The 20679-nt window shown below is 44.6% G+C and overlaps 1 protein-coding gene across 3 annotated transcripts; it reads left to right on the forward strand.

Moving 5' to 3' along the window:
* The first annotated feature begins 475 nt into the window (after positions 1 to 475).
* On the forward strand, positions 476 to 20599 carry PLAGL1 (PLAG1 like zinc finger 1). 3 transcript variants are annotated; one of them, XM_051855298.2, is made up of 4 exons: positions 476 to 604; positions 14196 to 14303; positions 14592 to 14660; positions 18249 to 20599. In XM_051855298.2, coding segments are annotated over exons 2-4 (1311 nt in total). In that variant the 5' UTR covers positions 476 to 604; positions 14196 to 14301; the 3' UTR covers positions 19489 to 20599. The 3 variants fall into 3 exon arrangements, with proteins under 3 accessions (XP_051711258.1, XP_008261816.1, XP_069929574.1); XM_008263594.4 differs by having other exon boundaries at positions 481 to 608; XM_070073473.1 differs by lacking the exons at positions 476 to 604; positions 14592 to 14660 and having other exon boundaries at positions 14200 to 14303.
* Positions 20600 to 20679: the final 80 nt, after the last annotated feature.

The raw sequence follows: 20679 nt of genomic DNA on the forward strand, positions 1-20679 counted from the left end.
AAAGGTTTCCCTGCTAACCCTAATGCACAGCTGGATTTAGTAACTATTGAATTGAATATTCAATTTGGAGACAATACAGTTATAGCAAGCTTTTATCGAAAATGAGGGCCAACTGGATAGTGCTGACTTTCTCCCAATTCATAATTTGTTTCAGGTTCTGTTACTGCATCACTTTGCATACCTGTTTTCTGGTATTTTAATACTGTTGGTTTAAAAAAATCATTTCCTCTGAGTAATGTTTTGAATATTTTATGTAAGCAATTTCATGTTTGTTTTTTTTTTTTTTACTTGCAGAAAGCAGGGAAAAACTTGAGAGTTCTAATCCAGTTCCAAGTAGGACACAAGAGATGATATTAAGTAAAATCATCTATTAAAATGCATGATGAAACAGTAGAAAAATCTCTGCCCCTCACCAGTGGTGTGTGTGTGTGTGTGTCTACGTACATGTGTTCTAAAAGCAGAGCCCAGGTTCTAGCACGATGGGGGACTGCTTTCTGAGTTGCATTCACTGAAGATGTGCAAGGTCTCTTACAGGTTTGAATCTGCCGACAGACTCGTGGGAGGACTCCGGACCTGCCTCGCAGTGGATGTGTCCTGTCACCCAGTAGGTGTGCAAGTTGTTAAATTATTTCTACTTGAGCATGTGTATTAATCATTGCTTGGAAACATAGCAAAGTCAAGAACATGCTAGAGGTTCGGGGTACTTCTAAAAGGTTCTAGTGAAGAAGAAATGCATTTCCACCTTAAACAAGAAAATGTTTTAGAACAGGATATAGTTTTTTTTTTTTTTTTTTTTTTTTTTTTGCCTTTTCTTTTGCTAAGTTGTTGGCGCACTCTCCGGGTTTCGGGGAATCTGCTGCCCCTTCCCCAACCCTGCAATACCTGTGGAGTTTCCTGCTGACCTCCATGTACCTCGGTTGGAAAGCTCCAACGCTGTGCCTGACTACACGCCTAGCTTGTATCCCTAAGACATGTGTCAAGGGTCTTCGTGCTTTTTGAAAGGTGGTGACTGGGGAGCCTGAGACTGCTCACATCTCAGCTGCACGGGGCACTCTTCCTCCCCATTCTGAGGCTTTATCTGGAGAGAGTGGAGTCAAAGCTATTGCTGAAGTTCACAGCTTGTGCAGACAGTGTGGCTAGGAGGGTGGAAAGGAGAAGTAGCAAGAGCACTTGGCTTAGGTCAGAGTACCTGTGTGCAGCTCCTGGCTGTCAGGAACGGTATTAGAGGAAGCAGACACCCTTGGGCACTCGCTATATGCTAGGTACTTTGTAGTACACCACACGGTAGTTGCAGTATCTCACTAGGCCTTGTGTGCAATGAACAGCCTTAGTCTCTTCATGTATCAAATGAGATAAAGATGCCTTTCTTCCTATCTCACAGGACTGTGAGATGGAGATTATTAGAAAATAGCATGAATGGGCCGTATGAGCCAACTGAAACTCTGGATTGCCTTTCTAAGTAATATTTTTATTTATACTGGGGTATAATAGTGTTGCTAAAGATTATTTTGATTTGCTGGTCAAGAAGTTGAAATGTGTTTCCACGGAGCCAGCATAACTGCTAGGAACTGGGAAGAGCACCAGCAGTTCTGATTAGGTTTGGGAGGTGGGGGAGGGAGAGTCTTGCCTCCTATCTTATGTTTACAGTATACTCCACAAGGGAATTCTGGGTGTAAGACCCTGGAATGTGGCTGCCAGTACTCCGTGGTAAGTCCACAGGCTAAAAGCAAGTGGGGGTGGGGGCGGGGGCATCTGTCTCAGGAGCTGAAGGGACAAGCCCAAGCAGGACAGACAGTACAATGGCCCAGCGAGCTGGGTAGGAAGCGCAACTTGAGGCATTGCTATAGGCTACTGGGAAGGGGCAGCAAGCATGCAGCGGTGGGAAATTGGGGCTCATTGTGAGCAAGGTGCCTGGCCCCCAGGGCGGGAGGAGTACTGAGCAGCACATTGAAGCCGCCTGTGGATGGGCTGGGGGATGGACCACACATGTGGATTCCAAGGACAGCTACTTAGAGAGTTCACATTCCTGCCTGCATTGAACTGGGTATGATTGTAATGGTTTGTTAAACAAACAAAAGGCCGAAAGCTGTGAATGGGGGAGAGAAAAGCCTTAAGGTAGAAAGGAGAAGAGGCCCTGCTTGCTAGTGTTCCCCTCTCATTCAGTTTTCTCCCCCATTTCCTCAATAGTTCCTCTCACTCTTTCAGAGAAGCCAGAGTAGCAGCCTGGAAAAGTCGCCTTGTCTGTCAGGGCCATGCAGCTTTAAAGTGGAAGCCCATAAAATGCTATCAGTTCCAAAAGCGAAAATTAAAAGCAGGGATAATTGTAAGGGATCCAGGGATAATATTTTTCTATGTCAAATTAAGTATTCTGGAGGAACAATTTGCTTTGCAGCATTTGGTCTGTTGGATGTGACATGAAAAAAAAAATCGTCGTTTAAAGCTTGCTGCAGTCATTCTGTCTAATAAAATAAGGCCCACGGCAGGGGTGGGGAACCTCCCGCCCACGAGATCATTTGGTCTGGTCCTGCCAGGGCAACCGCAGGCAGGACACGAAATTCAATAAATCTCTAGCAGGCTAATTTTTAAGTTGATAATTTGGTATGGCCTGTGAATGATGTTATCAATATCCGAATGGCTCTGGGCAGCAAAAAGGCTTCTGGAGGAAGAAGAGAGCACTTAGGAGCAGGCGCGACAGTTTCACGTCTCTCACGTAGCCATCCGGGTGCATGGTTCACTAAAGTTCCAGATCCTGCCCTGTGGGAAAAATTTAAACCGTGTACAATGTCCTTGTCAAACCACGCATTGCATCTGTGTCCAGGGTGTTCATATTAGGCCCTGAGTCATGCCTGTGAAAGGAACCACTTAGCGTTTCAGAGCAGTACCTTTTAATTAGCTGTTTCCTCCCCACAAGCCAGTTATCCATGGGCAAGGGTAAATGCCATTCTGTAGCCTTCCTCTGTGACACGGCCTGTCGACCAGACAGCCTCACTTTACCCTGGCTCCCATTTCCTGTGGGATAAACCCACTTTCTGCCACCCAGTGCATTCGATGGTGGTTAGGTACCGACTGTGGCCTCCTCCCCAACCCTGCCCCGTAGACTGTTTCCTGCACCCCAGCCACACCACCCCGTGTATTCCACAGCACCCTGCACTGCTCAGGCCTCTGGGCTTCCCTATGTTCTTTCTTCTGCCCCCTCCCTTTTGTCCAACTGGGGAACTCCTAGTCTCAGCCTGAGTAGAAAAGCACACATTTTACTATCATTCGTCCCACTGCCCAGTCCGCACCCTGCACAGACACTGCTGTGCATCTCGGCCTCTGTGCAGTTAGATCGTCATCCTGCGATGGAGCAGCGCACCCTCGTGCTGGGTATCCTTCCTAGAACTCACTGCCCTCAAGGTTCCCACAAGTGATTGTAGCCCGCCAATCTGGCTTCCCACCGTCTGTGTGACTAGCGTGGTCTTCTTTCTTTTCACAATTATGAGCTTATACCTTCGCTACTTCCTGGGAAGAAATCAGGCTTTTCTTTCCCCTAGAATGGTGACCTTCCTGGGACAATAGGTCCTGCTGCTAATTAGAGTCCTGGGTCCTCTGTGCCCTACATTGAGAGTCTTAAGCAAAGAGGTCACTGCTGTCAGCTATGGGAGCAGCCCCTAAAGGAGAGTCATTGAGGATTTAGAGGCAGGGAGGAGGGGGATCTGTTTTCAGCTGTCACAAAGGAACAGTCCCCATCCCTGATTTTAACGATTAGAAAATCCTCTCCTAATAGCAAAGGCTTTTGTTTGGATCTCAGGGCTCGCTCCCCACTCCCCATCGCTGCCAGGCTATGTCGAGTCTTCATTAATAGTTACCTTAAAGCTTGAGAGCCAGCCCTGGACTTAATGCTTGCCTCTCTGGGTGCACATGGCTGTTCTGTACATTTGTAGCCATTTGCCTGTTCGTCCTAAATGATGCTGTCCAACAGTGGCGTGCATGGTGGAGAGAGGAGAGGAAAGCAGAAGGGTGGAGAGTCTGCAAGCATATTTGCTTCCCATTTTTCTCCTGGAAGGGTTTCACGCTCAATAACCCATTGAGTAGAAGGCGTTGGCACCATGTGGGGCACCCAAGCCGTCCCAGCTCCTTGCTCCCATGCTGTGTGATGAGGAAGGGCAGTTGGGTCACTGTAGACCTGCAGAGATAAGGCACATCTGCGGGGATGGATCTGGCTCCCTGGTCAGGGGCGTCCTTTCCTCCTGGTAGTTTGGCTCTTGTGAGACTTCTGTGGCTCTTTACAGTTCATGTTCATGGGTTTGGCCCTTTCCTGTGGCTTCTCAGGGCTTCACCCCCATTCTGGCTGGGATCAATTTATTGGTATGTCTACTCTTCTCTCCCCACTTCCCTCACTCTGCCTCCATGGAGACACGGAGTCCATGGCCACACGACTAAATAGGTTAGGTGATGACTTGGATCTGCTAAACAAATTATAACAACAAAAGACTCTGGGGCTAGCCTTGTGGCACAGTGGGTTAAGCCCCTGCTTGCAATATAGCTTTCCATATTGAAACACTGATTGGAGTTCCAACTGCTCTTCTCCCAGTACAGCTCCTTGTGAATGGACCTGGAAACGCGGAAGATGAGGGCCTAAGTATTTGGGTCTCTGCCACCCATGGGGGAGGCCCAAATGGAGGTCTGGGCTCCTGGCTTTAGCTTGACCCAGTCCTGGCCATTGCAGGCATTAGGAGAGTGAAGCCAGCAGATGGAAAATATCTCTTTCTCTGCTATTCTGCCTTTCAGATAAATAAATACTTTTTTTTTCTTTTGAAGACTCATCTGTAAAAAACTCCACCTTCTAAAAGATTAGGCAACCAAAGGGTTTTATTGTTTGTTTAATGAGATTTTCTTTTAAGCTCTTGGAGTCTGGTTTGTACTATCACCATTCAGAAATTATACAGAAACTTTAAGTTTTTTGAACCCAGATACAATTCTCATTTTGCCTATTTCATCACCATAAACCTGTCACTGCACTGTCTCATACCAAAGGAACTGAGGGAACATAGAGGCAGAAGCAACCCCCTTCTTTGAGCTCTGAGAGCTGTGTGCCTCCACAAGCCTGCCTCTGACTTCCCCTAGCTGCAGCCTGCTGTAAAGAGAGCAGATGCCCCCTTCCCTCCAGGACTAACGCTCTTTACCTAACCATTCTGGAGAGGAAAAACACAGCTCACCAAGGCTGCTCATGTGAGCTTACTGACAGGATGTGAGGCCACACATGAAGAGCCCAAAGAAGCCAAGTTCAGAATAGCATCCTCTTCCATGAAGCCCAAGGGTGTCACTGCTCTTTGGTCTTTTGGAGAGCACCCCAGAGACTGACTGCTGTAGTTCTTGCTGCCCTGAATGTCTGTTGGGCACCATTAAACTCAACATATCTAAAAACAAACACATAGCTCTATTTTTTTTTTTGGCTGTATTTTTCTTCTGGGATTCATCTTTATTTCCCATCTCTGCCACTACCATCACCTCTTCCCTCTAATCCGAGTCCTAATCCAGCTGGTCTGCTTCCAGGGTGTCATTTATACCGGTCCTCTCCTCCTGCAGGCCAGCTTACTACTTCTGAGGACAGAGAGGCCTGCATGGCCCTGCTACCCCAGGTCCTGCCATTCTCCCAGTTGATCTTATATCCCTGCCAGCACCACAAGTATCATGTGATGACAAGCCCATTGCTTACCAAAGGTTGGGTCATCCTTTCCCTGGTAGTTTGGTATCTCTTGGTTTTCTATGGCTCTTGGAGGGTCATAGTCATGATATGCCTCTTCCGTTGCTTCTGCCTATTTGTGTTTGCATTTTCTGCTCCCTTACTCCACCACATAAACCTATAGTTAGTGGCTGCCCTTGATTTAGTAAGTAAATCAATCTGATTAAAAAAAAAGTCCACCTTCTGCCTAGTAGAATGGACTCTTGTGCATCTCCAGCCTATTTGTCCATTGTACCCTATATTTGCATATCCCAAATCCTGTTGAACTCCTCATTTAAAAAATGCCCCATGTTGATTCATTTTCCCAATCTTAAATTACCACCTTCCCATTGAATACCTGGTGAACTTAGACTCAAGTTCAACTTGAACTTCTTCGTGAAACCTTTTTGATCTCCCTTGATCACTTCCTTGATCCCTCTGCAGACAACAGCATTCATTCCTCATCCATCTTGAATTTTAATAATTCTTTTTGGCTTTATTTACCTTTTATTCATGTATAAGTCACCATAAAACAATTTAGTTTAATCTGTTAATTCCTAAGGAAGAGTATCTTTAAATACATATGTCCTCTCCATGACTTAACAATCTTGTATGTTACTTTATTTTTTTTTTAACTTTTGCTGGACATTGCTTAGATATGATTGTTTGGCGGCTAATATATATGGTATTTTGAATTACATTTATGTTTGCTGGTAGCTAGGAGTGCAGTTAATTTGGTGTTTATAACTGAATGCCTTGCCAAATTTTCCATTCTGCGTGTGGTTTCTTTTGAGCTTCCTATGTGGATAATTGCAAATAATGAAAGACTTACTCCTTTCCAGTTGTACTTATTTTTATTTCTGTTTATTTTCTTATTTTATGGCCATGACTTCTAGTATAAGAATGAAATGTTTAATGGAGGCAGTGGTAAGAAGTAACTTTGACAAACAATGAAGACAGTATACTCTGTTTTGTCAACTTAAAAATCATCATCTGTTTCTTGGTCTAACTACACATATTTTGACCACTTTACCTATGAATGATTTTACTGTGTTTTGCTGGTTGAGTTACAAAACGTGACCTCATGATGTTAGATCGCTGTGAGCATTAGGTCTAGCTAACCAGTAAAAATAAGACATCCTCAAGCATCATCTAACGTGAAGGTGTCTAAGACTTATCAGGGAGTTTATTGAAACCACAGATTTTCAGATGCACTTCTAGCAAGACTGATTCAAATACCTGTCCCAGCCCCAGGGGTCTTGTCCTGGTCTCAGCCTTTTTTTGTTGTTTTTTTCGTAAAACAAACAAAAAATCCTGTTCTTTGAGGGTTGCTCTTCCCTCTCTGTGGGATATTAATGATAGTTGTTTTTAAAGTTTTCTTCTCTCTAAAGATTCTTGGTTTTCCCTCCTCAGTGCTTTTTTTCTACTGTTGTGTGTGTGAGTTTTTCATTATAGCAACTTCCTGGTAGCCCTTATGTGCCTACTAATTTTGGGGTACAACCATGACAAAAAGCTGACAGGAGCTTTGTAGACCAAGAGCCTCAGGTCTTGTGTGCAGGAGAGTCCTTGAGGAACCTCATTTCTCCTTCTCTGTAGCTTGTTTTCTCCTGGGCTGCCCAGCTTAGCTACCCCTAGGAAGATGATTCCACATTCTTGCCCTGAAGGGTCCAGGCCTGGTTGCCTTGTTTGGCTAAGAGGAGGAGAAACTCACCAGGTTTTAGAATATTCCCCCACACTCCTACCCTCTACAGGGAGAAAACAGCGAGCTTGTCTCAGTGCATGGAAGGGCAGTGGCCCTACTGCGGAGGGGCCAGGAGGGGTGGGGAGGGGAGAGACTGAGGTCCCAGTGCCAGGGACCAGGAGGCAACAGGAGGCCTGAGGGCTTCACCAGTAGGATTACAGCTGCTTGCCCTGTTTTTTCCCATTAATCTCACTTCTAGAGATATCTAGTGTCCTGAATTTCTGTGACTTGCTGAGTTTTGCCAGATGAATCAGGTTGTTTCATAGCTTTTCATTATGGGCTTAGGAAGCAGCTTTCTCAGGACAGCTTGTTTACTTACTTTCTGCTGCCAAAATTCATTGCTGCTTTCTGTTATGTTAGGCTGTGGTTTTTAAAAATCCCATTAATACTGTTTTTAGAGGAGTTTCTGGGAAGACTGGCACTACATGCCTTTATTCAGACCGTCTTTAAATATTACAGTATCTGTGAACCGAAAGTACCTTGTCCTTTTTCAGATTTTATGTGAGCGTATAGGTTTGATGTTCTAGAGCTGTCGGCCAACCAACTGCACAGATCTCTTAATCTTCTCTCCATTATAAAAGTAATTTCACTGTGGCTTTTTTGCTTATCTTAGGCCTCACTTCTAAGAAAATAAGAGCTTAGTCACCAGGTTAATAAAATCGCGTCTCAGTGTGACTGTTCAGCATGCTGGGTGAGGGTGGCTTTCCCCAGAGCACAGCAAAGGGGTGGGGTGGTCAGCGCTTCCCTCCAATGAGCATAAACTAGAGAAAAACAAACTGTTTCTAAGACATGAAGGTGAGGTGTTTACTGGACTTTTTAGTAATCACCCAGCCATGTGGAAGAATTCATTCCTGACTTTGGAGGGGGATGGGAGAGGAAGTGTTTCCCTGATGGACTGGGGGTCTCAGGCCATCCAGGAAAAGGAGTCACATTCACATTGAGGAAATGGCTAATGCCTTCATCACCTTGACACAGCAAGGGGACTGGCCTGTGGGTCCAGCTTGCCTGTTCATCCCAGGCAAGCTCCTTCCAAATAATGAGGCATTCTGGAAGTTAGTGGATTCTAAAGATCATAGTGAGGGAGAGATTTCCATAGAGGATTTTCAAGGATGGTGGCAAATGAACTCCTGTGATTTGGAGGGCAGCTTGCCCTGTGTAGGAAGGCAGGCCTGTGTTACATTACAGGACCTCATAGATAGTCGTCTCTAGTTACATTACAGGACCTCATAGTTGATCATCTCTATATTTGAAATGAAATTTGTGTAAGTTGTTTACTACCTGAATTTCAGAATCTTTTTGAACCTTTTTAGTGTAGTCTGATAAAATGCATCTACAAAACATATGGCCTATGGGTTAGGAAACATCAGTAACTTTATGAAGAGTCAGACTGGATTTCGAGCACCAAGAAGAATTTTATTTCTCTTCTCTGCCCATGTCTTTAACCTGCTTGAATCTAAGCCCCTTTAGAAAATGTGAAGAAAGCTGCAGTCTCACACTGCCACCCCATCCCCACCGAAGCTCCAGTGGACATGCTCTCTAATGTTGCACCAAATTCCAGAGAACTTACAGGGGCTCAGAAGTCTACCGGGGCCCCTCTTATGCAGCCCTGCTCTAAGCCCAGGCTGCTACCGCAGCCACAAACCACTGTGGGGTCCTTTCCAGAGCCCTACATCTGTCCTCTTCAGCCAGGTCTGCCCGTCCACGAGCACCGTTTTTACTGCTTGGACCAATGATGTGGCCCAGCTCTTCTGAAATGTCACTTACTCAGGTACAACACTCAGCAGATGTTATAATGCATAGCAACAGTAACAACAACAACAACAACAACAATAATAATAAAAGGCAGCACCAGGAGGTTCTACACATCATCTTTCTCCTACTGGTGTTTCTGAATACTTTCTTCAAATTTGATGTTAAGAGACTTACCACCCAAGTCCTTCAGAAAATGAATAGTGAGAAAAGCAACCTCTCTCCAAGCTTCCTAAAGCCAGATAAAGAACTACCCCATGTCTTTTCCCACTAGTGACTGTTGCTTAGTTTGCAAGTATAAAGAGAAGCAGAATCTTGTTAGGCCAACTTGAAGAGGGCCCCTTAGACATTTATTTAAAATATATATATATAATCCCAGGTCTTTGAAGATGAGGGAAATGGACGTTGGAGTAGAATCCTTCTTATCCACAAGGAGTTGTGATGAGTGGAGTAAAAAAATAAGAAGTTACAGTAGCCCTGGTGGAAGACCAAACATGGACATTGAATTTCCTCTCAGAGGTGGGCTTTGCATTGTGTCACTGGAGACAATGCAAATAGAAGCCAGAAGTCAGTTTATTTTGAGAATGCTGTGAAACAGTTGTCCCCCGTGAGATGATTGTGTTAGGCATCCCTGGGGAAGTCCTGGAGCTACACTTGTGCTCTGACCTCCCCTCCACTGTTGTATGCCCTCAGCCCCAAGGGAGCACAGTCCTCCCTGGCTGTTGCCTTATATATGTGTTCATATTCCAGTTGGATCCTCTCTCAACCCCAGAAGAATCAGTATGAGCAAAATGAAGCAGATGGCACAAACCTTCTTTGGCATACTGGCAGATCTGTATCACTCACTCTATATTTTTAGAATCAAGGAGACTGAAAATTATGTCCTGAGATGTTTTGGGGGAAAGACTTAGACTTACTATCTTCACAGAGTGACAGGTGTTGAAATAGTACCGTACTTGAGACTGAATAGTAATCTATGTCAGGTCACAGAACAGTGATTGCTGGTAGTTTGCCAGATAATCAGAAGCGATCATAAGTGAGTTTAAAGGATATGGACAGAAAGTGTGTCAGGTTCCAACCAAAGACTGGAATAATCGGCATACAGCCGGTACTGATCCAGGAGCAGGGTGATGAGAGAATACTGTATATACTCACACAGTTTGTTTGAATAGCTAAACTTTGATCTTCAGCCATAAAGAATTTATAGTCTGTTGGGGAAAACAGTTTTATTTTTATGGAAGTTTGTGATTATATCATGAAAACAGTATAAATATTTGTATTCCAAGTCCCATGTTTATGAAATACACAACTATGGTGATTGAGTTGTATTTGTGAATTTGAGTTTGTAGTCAAATACTTCCTGAAGAAATTCAAGGATGTTCATTATCATGATTAATTCGACCCACCATTTATGTTAGGGTGCCTGTGTTCAATACACGTGCTGGAAAACTCGAGAAAAAGTCTTGGGAAAAGATGCTCATGAAATAAGTTATGTAAGTATAAAAATGTCCAAGAGACTTCTTTTTCCTCTTGGACTTTGAGGAAACGTTTGGGGAAACTGAAGTTGTTGGAAATGTGCCTCACCTTTAAATAAGATACGGCATGTCTAAAACTGATTTCACCCACCATCTTTGGTGATTCAAGGGAAATGTCCAGGACTGTTGAACTTGAGAGTCTTGGGAAAGAGTGGCTGGAAAGTGAGCCTAGAAAATTCTACCAGTGCTAAGGGGCAGTTTTAAAAATATGAAGAAATGTTATTTTTCCTTTGTACTTCTGGTCTGTCAGTAAGTGATCAGAGGTTTACATCTGCTGAAACCCACAGTACATGCCTTTTTCTGCCTCTTATGTCTTTTCTGCCTGTGCCTTGTCCACACTACTGGTTCCTTCCAGTATGAATAACTGATGGTGTGTTATACACAGGGGAGAATGTGTGTCTTCCATAGCTAGATGTTTAGAAACCATTAACTGCCTATTGACACCTGGTTCTACTTTCAATGTCAGTGTTTCAGAAACACTGTTTAGTATCTTTTTTTTTTTTTTTGACAGAGTTAGAGAGAGAGGTCTTCCTTCCGTTGGTTCACCCCCCCAAATGGCCACTATGGTCAGCGCATTGCACCGATCCGAAGCCAGGAGCCAGGTGCTTCCCCCTGGTCTCCCACGCAGGTGCAGGGCCCAAGCACTTAGGCCATCCTCCACTGCCTTCCCGCGCCACAGCAGAGAGCTGGACTGGAAGAGGAGCAACCAGGACAGAATCCGGTGCTCCAACCGGGACTAGAACCCAGGGTTCCGGCGCCGCAGGCTGAGGATTAGTCTAGTGAGCTGCGGCACCAGCCTCGGTGTCTTTTTAGATCACAACCAGTTTTCAGGTCCAGCTCATTTCAATAGATCAGGTGAATACCATAAAAGAGGAAACAGAAACCTTAGAATACAGCTAACATGGGGAAGCTAGAATTTGAACTGGGGAATCTTTCCACTGTGTTCATTAAAACAAGTGACATCAATTCCTCCCATGCTTGGGAAAACACCTGAGAGTGAACTGATAGCCGCGTTGACCTCAGAGAAAGCATGATTTTTAATGGAAACTCAGAATCTGCCTGTGCTATCTAGAACAGCAGCCCTTGCTGTGTGGCTAAGTAAAAACGAGTTTCTCAGAACATTTTTGAGTGAGCAGTAGCTGATTATATATACACCGTTCCCATCATCACAGAACATTCTGTTGGATATCTTGGTCATCTCCTAAGGCATAAGTCAGAATAATTTTACTGAAATAAAATTTTAAAAAGTGTAGATACAGGGAATTGACAAGTAGGTGAAAGCAAGAAAACCCTCCCACCCCTCAGCTCCTTCTCCAGACTGAAGAGTGCTATTTTGATTTCTCCAATAAAGGGAAGAAAGATGCATTGTAAACTTCACAAGCTGTGTATGTTTTTGTCTTGTTTAATAGACCTGGGAAGAACACAGAGCAACTTCAAGTGAATGGGTGTATTTTATAGCTGGGCCAGAATTATGGCCAGACTTTGGCTGGGTGAGAAGTAGGACAGATCATGAGATCTGGCAGCACAAACTTGGCAGGCGCAATAGAATTCCTAGAAGGAACTGTTTCAGCTGTGGCCAAGGTTGTTGGGGCTGCCTCAAGGTAGAGCTCAGGCATAAACTGGAATACTGGAGGGAATCCGGGTAGAAGGGTTTGGGTAGAGCCAGGATGGGAGCCCAGAGGAACAAGGTCATGCACACAGTTAGAAATCAGGAACATCAGAAGGTTAGGAGCCAAGATACTGGCTGAGGACGCGCATATGTCTCCTGCTTTGGACCAGTGCCAAACCTTTGGGTCAAAGAGCCCAAGTCAGCGCTAAAGGTTCCAAGTAGGTGGGGCAAGACCAACAGGGATATTTTGCTGGTGCTTCAGGCTGTGACTAGATATGAAACACACCTGAGACAGAGGATGAGGAATTTAACAATTAGAAAAGAAATGGATGTTTGTCTTTGTACTTGTGGTATATTTAAAGATGTGAGTTATTACAATAAAATTTTACCAAGCTAGACTCGATTTTTTTATCTGAAAATGACTGAAAAAGTGAAAATTAACCCCTACTAAAGCCAGGCTTGCAATAAGTGAAAGATGGCAGGGAATAGAGCTTTAAGGAATGCTGTGATTGGTCAACTAACTAGATGCCCAGAACTAACCAGCAGCCTTCAGAAAAGGCTACTCACTTGTGTTTAAGTATATGGTACAGGTTGAGTACCCATTATATGAAATGTTTGGGAATGGAAACGTTTCAGATTTTGGAATATTTGCATATACTTAATGTGTTTCTTATACACGTGGCCTGAAGGTAATCTTATACAGTATTTTGAATGCACCTGTATTTGAATGCACAGCAACTCATCACATGACGTCAGGTGTGGAATTGTCTACTTGTATCTTCGATGCGGCACTCAAACCATTTCTGATTTTGGAGCATATAAGATTTCTCATTTCCAGTTAGGGATGCTTAACTTGTTCTCTAAGTAATGGCACTTGAAAAACTAGCATCACTCACCTGAGAGAAGCACAGGATTGTAGTTATCAAGAGTCCCACTGCTTTGTTCATGATACTGCCTTGGATACCCAACACTCCTCAAATGATGGTCTTTTGGCAGACCAAGGAGAGCCTGCTTTTTGGTGACTTTGGCTGGGTTGGAAGGATGATGATCGTTTGGGTCTGAGACAGGTTGAGTTTGAGAAGGCAGCAGCCCACCTGCTGGAAGTGGCCAACGAACCGTAGTTGGACTAGCCTTTCAAGGTGGGGCTGGGGCACGAGCAGATGGCTCCCAACCAAAGGGGAGCAGACGAGTACAGCCGTTTACTGGAGGATGGTGCCTGCAGTGTGAGTGAAGCCTGAGATTTTACCTGAACCATCAGCTTTATTTCCGTAGAAATCAGTGCCACTGGAATAGCTTCACTGGCATTTTGTTTGTATGGATCCTTGTGCATAGTGATCTTACAAACAAATTCACTTAGGTGTATACAAATGATTTCTTCTCATCCTCTGGAAGTTTAAACAGGTGTCAGCAACAACTTATGCTAATGGCAAGTGGAGAGGAAAAGCCCGTGGTTTGAATAAGCTGGAGCGATTTTTGTTTATGTCCCTGTGAAACACTAAAACACACTGAGAGGGGAGGGTGTTTCATCTTGGAATCAGTCATCTGAGCCTCACACTGACCTGCAGTCATGGTTTGAAGTAGATGATAGGGACTCCGTGGGAAGAGCTGTGCTTATCACAAAGGAGAGCGTGTTTCACGGGCCGTCAGAGCGCAGTGCGTGCTCCGTACTGTGCCGCTCTGGAGCAGCGCAGGTGGGAGGATTTATATGCGGGAGGCTCTCTCAAAGCACACGGGAGGGTAGCAAATTGTGCTGCAGAAGAACCCTTTACCAGACATGTTGGTCCTGAAGTGGCACGGGAGGGAAAGCGTTGTTTGCAAATGGCTAATGCTAGAACCTCTTCCTCCTTCTCTCCGCAGACAGTCTGGTGACCAGGGACGTGCCCCAGCCCTAACGCTAGTGATGCGGATGACCTTTCTGCTGCTGACCTGCGCCTCCGACTTTCTGCACCCAGCTTGAGACTGCATGTAAATTGGGATGTGGGAAAACAGGAGGCAAAGCTAGTGGTAAAGAGAGGTAGAACCCAGCCCACGATGTTGCCCACGCCCTCCTCTGGGGTCCAGCTGCAGGGACTCTAATGATGTGCCCAGCCACCCTCCTTCCAGTTGTGCTTAAATGGCACAGCTTTTATAGTGAGCACGTCAGAAAAGGAAAGTAAGAGAAGCAAAGCCCATAGCCACATTCCCCTGCCAGTTACGTGGCAAGATGTTCCTCACCTTGGAGAAGTTCACTGTCCACAATTATTCTCACTCCAGGGAGCGGCCGTTCAAGTGCTTGCAGACTGACTGTGGCAAAGCCTTTGTTTCCAGATATAAATTGATGAGGTGAGAGGCTTTAGAAAAGGGATGCACTTTTCCAAGTACCTTTAAATGGCTTTTCTAGCGCTCAGAACATTCACTGCAAGGGGGCGGGGTGCAGGATGGGGATGCATTTTAGCCTTTTAGGGACTGTTCAAAGCCGTATCTCCAGTGATTACTGTGGTTTTCTGTGATAGTTTTGCTGTGAAAAGTCAGTTCGTTCTTTCCAGAAATACTGCATTTGCACCTACAATACACCAGGCTTAAGACTGTTGGGCAGGGGGCCGGCGCCGCGGCTCACTAGGCTAATCCTCCGCCTAGCGGCGCCGGCACACCGGGTTCTAGTCCCGGTCGGGGCACCGGATTCTGTCCCGGTTGCCCCTCTTCCAGGCCAGCTCTCTGCTGTGGCCAGGGAGTGCAGTGGAGGAAGGCCCAAGTACTTGGGTCCTCCACCCCATGGGAGACCAGGAAAAGCACCTGGCTCCTGGCTCCTGGCATCGGATCAGCGTGGTGCGCCGGCCGCAGCGCGCTGGACGCGGCGGCCATTGGAGGGTGAACCAACGGCAAAGGAAGACCTTTCTTTCTCTGTCTCTCTCTCTCACTGTCCACTCTGCCTGTCAAAAAAAAAAAAAAAAAAAGACTGTTGGGCAGGTAGTCGTGCAGATACAATTAAAAGGCACCCTCGATGCTTTGACAGAGCTGTGCAGGTGGAGAAAGTTGCTCTTCACTCCCTGCTGAGACCGGGGAAAGCTCCTCAGAAGGGCACAGTCTTACGCTGTGACAAAGAATGAGCAGAAGCTGAGCAGAGAGGAGGTTCTGGGAAAACCATAAGCCTTGTCTTTACACAAATATCGAGGGTAGCTCTGGAGGAAGGGGCAGGGTGATGTCAAGAAGGTAGGTGAGAAGGAATGAACTTTGAAGCTTTCGTTTTGAAGCTCTTCACGTTTAAATCCAGGGTGACAAGTTAAAAGTAGCGAGCAAGACGTCCCATCTCAGTGGTATTAATATAGATCACACTATTAACTCTTGGAATGTCCCTGGAGAAAGACACTTGAAAGACTTGGGGGGAAAAAAGATAAATTACATTCCTGGCCCTTAAGACTGACTTTACAGATACTAAGTTGACTTTCAAATAAGCTCATAAATGCTCAGATATCCTAAAGTTCACATGTCTTCTGTCCATAGGACACTCTCCAGCTGTCATAAACAGAAGTATTGAATGCCTACCATGTGAATCAGTTCTGTTGCAAAGGCTCACTGTTTTGCATCAAGCAGTTTATGTATACACAGCAAGCACACTTTTCTAAACACTGAAAACAGTTTTGGGGTCAGTGGAGCCATGTTGCGGGTACTGTAACTATATGGACAAAGATGGAAACACATAGAAGAGAAAAATATTTGGAAAAGATAGTGGAGCCAGCAGAGTATTGAGTGAGTAGAATTAGCCGTGTTTGCTGTGGTAAACTGCACTGAAGAAGACAGGTAATATTTAGGAGGTAGATGTTCAAAGGAGGTTACTTGTTTGGGTAGGGAGTAAACAAGGGAAGCCATGTATGGTTTGCCAGAAATGCCCTGCCTGCTGTAGCCTTCAGGATTTCTCATCACTGTAACCTGAGCAGAGATCTCTGAAAAGAGGATGAGACTGTAGATGACAGCATGTTTTTAATTTTGCTGTTTAAAAAAAAAAAACAAGCAATAAAACACCAGCACTCTGTCCCATTTCCCAACAGTTGTAACATGAGCTCCAAAGTCAGGCTGAAAAAGTGACATGCTTACCCAGAAAAGAGAACATGGGTCCCAGTAAGGCAAACGATGAAACCAGTCAGATGGAGACAGTGAAGGGCAGGGCAGACTGATGTCCGTGCTTGGATACCTTAGTGAACTCTGTGCCATTGACATGACCCAGTTGACTCCCAAAGATGGTGGCATTTGGTGCTGACTATAAAGTCTCCTAAAATGAGTGGTTTCATGAACTTGGAGGGAAGGACGAGAAGTTGAAGGGAGAAAATGAGTTGTTGACATATTTTCATTGATAAAACGCTGATGTTCTAGATGGGAACTGTTGAATGAATAAGTAGAAGAAAAAACTAACGGGGAGAATTGGATGCCATGCAAAGGAAAGATGCAGATTCAAAGGGAGGGAACAGATAAAGTTTGAAAGGTTTTAATGCTCAAGGTCTGTGTCAACTTGTGCCCACTCATAGATAGTACAGGAGTAGAAAACCGAAGAGTAGGAAGTACCAGGTCCGGAGTTGTTAATCTGGTATTGTTAAGCCTATTGCTTATAAATGAAGTCAAATTGGATTAAAATCCTCCACAAGAAAGGGAGGGAGAGAAGCAAGAATAGTGAGACTCAGGACAGAGCTTTGAGGTCCTAAACACTAGTAACGGACCAAATAGGAAAGGTCTGAATACCAGGTTTGCAAGCTAGCTCCCTTCTCCACCCCTCCCTTGTATTCTGCACTATAAATGGGGATATCCTGTAGAACAACGTGACCATTTTCTCACCAACGTGCTCTGACAGCTCTTTCTGCAGCCTATGAAGTGACTTAAATGCACTGAGAATGCAGAGTTGCCGGCGTATTTCAGACCTGTCAGATACTTCTCGCAGTGGTTCTTGTCCCTCAGCATTGTTCTTGTGTTACAGCACCCACCATAATCTACACGTGTCAAGTTGTGGTGTTCTGGGGGAAGAGAAAGAACTACCCTTTCTGTTTATCCCTGGCACATACCAGGCGACTCTTTGTAAAGAGGGACAGGAAGGAGATAAGAGATTTTACTTTCTTTTTAAGAAAACAACCTGATTTTGGGTCAGCTTTATATTTCTTGAACTGGTTTCCAGTCTGTTAGTGGGGACCAGCTTTTAGAGACCCTTTACCCAGTTCCACCTTGGAGAAGGAGCAGGAGTGGACAAGATAGGGTACAAGGCTGGGTGAAAGGTGTAGGTCTACATCTGACTCACAGTGCCTAAAGGAGATCCTTTTGTATGAAATGAGTTGTTAGAAATTCCTTTGTGTTCAAAGCCACAAGCTCAAAGTGTGCAATTGCAGTTAAATTGTCAGGGTGAGCTGTAGCTTCTGAAGACAATACACCTAAAGAAACACACATAGTACTTGGGGTTTCCGTTATTGAAAATGAACCTTTTTAAAGTTAAAGGATGATAAACTCACCACTTTAAAAAAAAAAAATGGGTCCAACTAAACCCATCTGTGGACTGAATTTCTGTCTTAAAAGAGCACACAGGAATTGCATCTGGAACAGTAATGTAAAATGGGGACTTGCAGGACTCTGTGAGGAGGGCGAATTAGGTCACACTTTTGGAAGTTCAGGAATTCCTAGAGTGTTTAGTACCCATTTAATACCCTCATGAAAAATATTTTTAAATGTATTTGGAAATCTGAGAAAAATGTTCTTCTGAAGAACCTTTATGATAGATTGTGAAAACTGCATTATGCCTTGAGTAACACTTAGTTTTTTAATACTTTTTTTTTTGTATTTGGAAAAATAGAAGAGTAGTTTACAATGAAAGTTACATCAGAATCCACAGAAAATGTTGAACTGTTCTTCAGCTCTTAAAAATAACTCTCTACTCCACAATTTTCCTTCTGTTCCTAGGCACATGGCTACCCATTCGCCACAGAAATCTCACCAGTGCGCTCACTGTGAGAAGACGTTCAACCGGAAGGACCACCTGAAAAACCACCTGCAGACCCACGACCCCAACAAAATGGCCTTTGGGTGTGAGGAGTGTGGGAAGAAGTACCACACCATGCTGGGCTACAAGAGGCACCTGGCCCTGCATGCGGCCAGCAGTGGCGACCTCACCTGTGGGGTCTGTGCTCTGGAGCTAGAGAGCACTGAGGTGCTGCTCGACCACCTCAAATCCCACGCTGAAGAAAAGCCCCACACGGTGACCAAGGAGAAGAAGCACCAATGTGACCACTGTGAGAGATGCTTCTACACCCGGAAGGATGTGCGTCGCCACCTGGTGGTCCACACAGGATGCAAGGACTTCCTGTGTCAGTTCTGTGCCCAGAGATTTGGGCGCAAAGACCACCTCACTCGCCATACCAAGAAGACCCACTCGCAGGAGCTGATGAGAGAGAGTCTGCAGGCCGCAGACTACCTGGGCACCTTCCATACCATCTCGCCTTCCTTTCAGCTGAAGGCTGCTGCCCTGTCTCCTTTCCCCATAGGAGCTCCTGCCCAGGATGGGCTTGCAGGTAGCATGCCGGCTGAGGTCCATGGCCTTATCCTCGGCCCCCCAGATCAAACCGCCCAACCAATGCCACAGCTGCCAGAGTCCCTTGTGCCCATGCACCCATCGGTAGCCCCGGGCTCTCCTCCTCCAATTCTTCAGAATCACAAGTACAATGCCGGTTCTACCTCATACCCGCCACTTGCAAACATGCCCCTCAAAGCAGACACTAAAGGGTTTTGCAATATCAACATGTATGAGGACTTGCCTCTGCAAGAGCCTCAGTCACCTCATAAGCTCAGTCCAGGTTTTGATATGATGAAGGCAGGTGCAGGAAAAATAAACCTGCCCAAGGAGCTGCCTCCAGATGCTGTGAACATAACAATTCCTGCCTCCCTGGACATTTCCTCTCTGTTGAGCTTCTGGCAGCTGCCACCTCCTGCTCCCCAAAATGCCTTTGGGAATAACACTATCACCCTTGGGCCTGGGGAATCTATGCCCCATAGATTAAACTGTCTGGGGCAGCAGCAGCAGGAACCCCCGATAGCCATGGGCACCGTGAGCTTGGGCCAGCTGCCCTTGCCTCCTATCCCCCATGTTTTCACAGCTGGCACCAGCACTGCTATCCTGCCTCATTTCCATCATGCATTCAGATAACTTGTTTTTTGAAAGCATATTTTTCTTATTCTGGAGGATGTCTTAGCGAGCATTTTAAACATGAGTTATAATACAAGTTAAGATTTGGGAAAAATGGGACTAGGAATATGGCTTATTCCTTGACGACTGGCTTGAGAAAAGAATTTCTCAAACTGCATGTATCGTGCCAATCTGCCCTGCGTGTTCATACTCTGTACTGCGTTGAATGGACACGTGTACTTTAATAGAACTGCAAGTATTGTTATAGCCAACATCCACCATGACAGCTGCTATATATCCATGTTTGTCATATTGAATTTAATCATAAGCCATGATCATAATCATGTTCACGAGATAACTTTTTGTGGCACTGCCTAGTAGGGGAACTATGGAAAGAGTTGGATTTCTCCAAGTCAGGAGACTTGTTCTAAAGAAGAAAATTCCCTTTATATGGTATATTACACCTAGGCCGTGTATTTCTTTTCAGGGATTTTTTTCTACCTTCAGGGTTGGACGTAGTTTAGTTACTATTACCGTAGCCAACCTTTAGTTTTGCAGAAATAATTCCTTATGGAGCAGTAGAGTCATGCATTTTAAAAACATTTAAATGTAGTTTGAATATTTTCCACATGATACGGCAATGTGAGTTATCACTTCATTTATCTTAAAGACTAAACTGGTTGTCAACTATATCTGACAGAAAAAAAAAATCACTGTGTAACCAGGTTAAGTGGTCATATAATCCAGGCATCAAAGACATTATGCTGACTTTAATACTGATTATATTTTTAGCAAGAATTTAAGAAACTATTACTGGAATTTAAATATATATATTAAACAAGAATTTGCTTTGCTATGCTAGCTTAAATTACTCAAGCTGCTTAAGTTCATAAGCATTGTTTGTAATCACCAGTATGTATGCGCATTTGTAATTCATCAGTTTAAGTCATTATTAGCTTTTATTCAAACAATTATTTTTCAATGTAACCATACCTGTATTCTATCTCTTGAATTTGATATTAATGAGTTTTTAACATGTAAAACCTAACCTTTTTTAAGTTCCTTTGTCTTTCATGTTTAGACTTTTCATAAACATATATCTTACATTCAATAAACTTTACAAATCTTGCAATATGGTTTGACTGATTTTTGGTGTACCTACACTTGCTTTACTGAGACTACTACTCCCACATTATACTTGCAACGTTTCCG

This window comes from Oryctolagus cuniculus, chromosome 5, assembly GCF_964237555.1.
Source record: "Oryctolagus cuniculus chromosome 5, mOryCun1.1, whole genome shotgun sequence".
NCBI classification, from domain to species: Eukaryota; Metazoa; Chordata; class Mammalia; order Lagomorpha; family Leporidae; genus Oryctolagus; species Oryctolagus cuniculus.